Source organism: Mya arenaria, chromosome 2 (assembly GCF_026914265.1).
Source record: "Mya arenaria isolate MELC-2E11 chromosome 2, ASM2691426v1".
NCBI lineage: Eukaryota > Metazoa > Mollusca > Bivalvia > Myida > Myidae > Mya > Mya arenaria.
This window is the reverse complement of record NC_069123.1, coordinates 36,198,862-36,203,731: the sequence shown is the minus strand read 5'-3', so window position 1 is coordinate 36,203,731 and position 4,870 is coordinate 36,198,862. Positions and strand designations below refer to the sequence as shown.

General features: G+C 36.7%; 1 protein-coding gene across 1 annotated transcript; it reads left to right on the top strand.

Moving 5' to 3' along the window:
* Nucleotides 1-1,390: 1,390 nt before the first annotated feature.
* Nucleotides 1,391-4,528, top strand: LOC128243338 (uncharacterized). The gene is made up of 2 exons (XM_052961051.1): nt 1,391-1,836; nt 3,181-4,528. Exons 1-2 carry the CDS (start codon nt 1,526-1,528, stop codon nt 4,526-4,528), a joined length of 1,659 nt encoding a protein of 552 aa, XP_052817011.1. The 5' UTR covers nt 1,391-1,525.
* The last annotated feature ends 342 nt before the right edge of the window (nt 4,529-4,870 follow it).

The following is a 4,870-nucleotide window of genomic DNA, read 5'->3' as shown; positions in this document are numbered from 1 at the left end:
CCTACCACTCTGGCAATATTCATGTTAATTGAACATAAACTCGTGAATGCCTCGAACATGAGCCATCACAGCATATTGAGGCAAAAGGCAATGCTCACATGTTAATGTGCTCAAACCAGACTTTTCCGAATACAATGGTATATTTGAGGTTGAAGAGATTCCAAATGCCGACCACTCTAGCATAGTGGCAAAAGCCATGATAATTTTAAGCAAACGTATCAATGCCAAGAACATGAGCCATGAAAGAGTATTATTATTATCTATAGTTCACATTTTAGGCCCTGAACCTAGTTATCATTACACTTTTTCTAAGGACCTCTTAGTCGAATAATCGGGTCAGTCCGTCCCAAATATGGCTTTTGCAGCAGCAAAGTTCAATTTTCGAGCTCTATTATCGGCTATTCAGTACAACAGCTCCTGCGAAATAAATTGATCATAAAGTAGGCCTCGTGGCCTAGTTCATCCCTACACTTATCGTTATGTCCCCTAGGTAAAATTTTTGGGTCAGTTTGTCCCTATCCCGCATAGCCTGCCTAAAATCCTAGGGTATTCACATGTGCCATCACCTAGGGCCAGGTCTCGGCTACACAGTGACATAGGTCCCTATGGTCCCCTTGCTCGTTTCTGCGAGAACGAGCCATACATGTTTCTTCGAGATTAATGCTCTTATTGTATTGATTTTGATGGTGATACGGTGCTGGCACCGCATCCCCGCGGTGATATGGTGATACGGTGCTACGGTGCTAACTTCACGCACATCCTTGATAGCTTAATCTTTTAATAAGGACTTAAGATGCTTTGAGAAATTGGAGACTGGGGTGGTATTTAATTTAGGTTTTAACTGAATCTTAAGAATGATGTATAGCTTATCGGATTGTGTGATATAAACAATGAACCTATAGTATACAGTGATTGAAGTCAATAATGTATGACCGTAAGATTGACTAGCCATCAGCAAATAACAAGGGCAAGATAAATTTTAAAGATTTAAGCAAACAAGTCAAAGATTGCATTTGCATTGAAATATAGGGAATCATCTTTGTTATCATGGATGTTTTTTTACTTCAAAAAGACATTAAAACTATTCATCTGTTTTAGTGTTTAACATTTTCTTTCCTAATTTCTTTTTGTAGAACAGGTTTATATTTAAACAATTTCAAATATTTAACTATTCTACGGAAAGATTCAAACATAAAATACAGATTGTCTGTTTATTTTATTAAAACGTTAAGTTTAAACTCCTATTACTTTGAAAAGGCGTTTGAATACGTCATTCCTAAGGTGGTATATTTATATTTAAGTTCATTGATTGGATTATTTTACTTCGTGGTCTTTTGAAAACTCATTCTGATGTTTTAACTTAAAACAGTACCAGGGTAATGGCGGTTGATAAAAATGTGATCAGGTAACATTTAATTCCATTCTTCCTTCCCTAGTCATTATTTTGTGATAAAGTTGATAACTGTTATCTAGACTGAAGTGTTATTGTACAAACATATTTGATTATGGACAAATCTTAAATAAAATGGCCTCTGGAGGTTCATCTTTTTACAAGGCATCTGACCTGATTCATGACTACAGTTGTTCCAAGTGTGGGGAAAATGACTTTAACACTGAAGCCCAGCACTTCTGTCCAGAGTGTGAACACTATCTGTGTGACAAGTGTGTGAGGATACATGGGGAGTATTTCAAGAAACATGTTGTGTATGGGCGTGGAGACATCCAAAAGTGGGCGTTCTCCATGGACAGATGTGACCAACATGGCAACAAGCTGGATGTCCACTGTGATGACCACCAGGAACTGTGCTGCCATGTCTGCGTGTCACTCAACCACAGGTGATTAATTTTATAAGTTTTGTTTTTTGATATTGTGAAAGTTTTGGTGTGGTTGAATGCGGCAAAAGCATCATCATATTTGTGCAGAAAGGTTTACGTAAGCCATTACTCCAAATCAAAATTATAAAATAGAACTAAGTTCACATGTTACCAGAGAATATATGCCTTTATACTGAGAATATTTTTAGTACATTGTACAACCCCCACTTCAGAATGTTAAGTTGTCCGGTCTGTCAATCTCATCTATCAGTTTGGCTTTCCTGTACCTTCCATAATTTTGGCATTCATGTTGGGATCCAAAACAATTTTACAACCATAAGATAACCACATGTGACACTCTAGACCTGGGTCCAAAGCAGTAACGTCAATGTCACTGTTCTAGTTATGATATATAAATTTACTGATGATTTGGGTTCATGTGCGGTCCTTGCTTTTGTCAGTAATGGTGAGATTTTGAAATAAATTTGCAATAGTGACCTCCGGATGCGTAGCGCCCAATACCAGGGTCTATAATTCCTTTTTCAATGTTCAATCAATACCAATCAATCAATAATCAATATTTTGATGTTTTGTTTTAAGATTTTACTTGTTAGTATAAAACCTGCTCCTCTGTCTTCTTTTATTTATTGTTTTAAGTTACTTATTGTTTTTCTTGTTGTGATGATAAAAGGGTTAAAATTGGCCATGACTTCAAGACCTTTAATATATCAACATATAGTCATGATCACTGTACTGACATATGGAATTTGTCTGAGAAGCTTTGGCTTAGTTATGCGTCTTGGTCGAGTCAGAAAATATTTGTGCTTATTTTAATTTTAAAATAAATATATAAAGAAATAAATCAATGGGGGCATCCTTTCTCTTATTTGTTCCATTTGCGTTTGCTGTGTGACAAACATTTGGCTGAGATATCAGCTAAGGATTTTTGCCAAGTTTTAAGGAAGGCATGGTGCTCCAGAAAAGTGATGAGGTACTAAGGGAATGTTGTTTTTTGTATCTGGCAGCGAAGAACTTATATATTTTTAACTGTACAAAAAAAGTTAAAATGTGTTCAAAGGAAGTAGCTTTATGTTTAAAATTATGTTTAGATATAAAGTTTGGACGTATTTATAAACTTGAAATTAGCTTTCAACCAAGCAATGGAATTATTTGATTACCTAAAGCATTCTATTTTAAGAAAACAGAAGGATGTACCTTCTGGACTCAATAATTTAAAGAACAGGAAGAGGAGTCATCACTCTAGACTAGACCCCTAGACTCGATTCTTTATGTGTTATTAAAATAAAATCTGATTTATCTTTTATCTTTTAACAGTACTATCTCAAGAGATTATGTACATTTCAGGCTTTGTAGCAGCATTAGTCACTTGCCTGAACTGGCCAGAGGCTTCCTGAAAACAGCAGTGTTTAAGCAGCTGCCAGCAGCAGTGAACGAGATGAGGAGCAGGCTAGATGAGCTCAAGAATGCCAAGTTGAAAGACCAAGATGCTCTGAAGGACTCGTACAAGAGCATCTTGGCTGAAATAAAGGCTCTCCGTAAAGAGTTAAACCAGATCTTAGACAAGCTTGAACAGAAAACAGTTGAACAATTAGATGGCATGATGAAGGATTTAGAGAAGAGTTTGGAAGATGACATTGAAACTTGTACTCATATGAATGAGTTACTGAAAATCATGATGGACAAGTTCGGGCAGATAGCTGGAAAAAACAAGGAGACAAAATGTTATGTCGGGCACAGGAAATGTCAGACAAAACTGACAGAAGCCCAGAACCTAGTGCATGAAATACAAGGAAAGTCAGAAGAAGCCTTACATTTCAAGTCTGACAGTAGCATAGTGCCATTTCTCAGGAACCAACACATGTTTGGCGCCCCTGAAAGAGTGATTACCGTAGCGAAGAGCTTAAATAGTGTTTATGTGTACAAAGGTCTAGGGTCAAAGAAGTTCAGTGTTAGAATAAAGAAAGATAAGAAAACCTGCAGTATTGAAGGTATATGTGAGCTGCCCAGTGGAGACCTTGTTATTGCTGACTCAAAGAATAAGAGAGTGAAGCTTCTGGACATGACGTACAAGGTTACTGCTCACCTTGACCTTCCTGTTCCTCCACTCCACTTGTGCAACCTAACCGGCAGTGAAATTGCTGTCGTAATTGATGATGATAAAATGCATGCGATCTGCATCCTGACAGTGACCAGAGGACAGTTTCAAGTATCGAGAAAGTTCACCACAGACCATCAGTGTAAGTCCATTGCCTACCACCAGGGTCAGCTCTATATCTGCTCCTACTCTGCTCTGTACCAGTACACAATGGATGGACGGCTGGTAAAGGTGTTAAAAAAAGACATAGGAATTAACACATGTGCTGTCAGTCCTGATGGACAGATAATCTATATAGCAGAATTTGATACCAATCCTTTAATTACCCTTGATAAAAATGGTCAAGTGTTTACAAAGCTTAAAGATCCTGAACTAAAATATGCATGTGGAGTATGTGTCAGCCCTAGTGGCCATGTATTTGTGTGTGTGGTTGAGACTGAAAGTGTGGTACAGGTAGACAGAGAGGGGAGGCAGAAGCTAGCCACAGTGGCTGATGGCTTAGACTTCCCTCAGTCAGTGTGGTTCAGTGAATGCAACTCATGTCTCATTGTTGGGAATGGTGAAAATGATAGCATTGTTGTTATCAAGATGTGTTAAAATGTGAATCAGATTCTTTACTTAATGTGATAATTTATGTTGATTCAACTAAAAGTTTATTGTGATTAAATAAATGTTGAATTATATTCTGTTTGAAATATAAACAAGTGTCACATATGACTGATAGGTTTTTAATCATAAACTACGTACAATGTTGAGATGTGATTTATGTATAATATATATTGTTATAATTAGACAGTGTGTGTACATGTAATTTATACTGTAGTCATACAAGTATTTAATATGAAAAGTATCATGATGTAAGTGAATACAATAGTTGTGTAATACTGTTTGACCTACAGAGCAAAACATATATCATTTTGTAAATAGTTTCCTAGATCA

Excerpts from the sequence above, each read along its gene's own strand:
- LOC128243338 (XM_052961051.1), top strand. The coding sequence starts at position 1,526 with ATGGCCTCTGGAGGTTCATCTTTTTACAAGGCATCTGACCTGATTCAT. Across the intron at positions 1,837-3,180 it reads TGCGTGTCACTCAACCACAG|GCTTTGTAGCAGCATTAGTC; the intron begins GTGATTAATTTT and ends TGTACATTTCAG.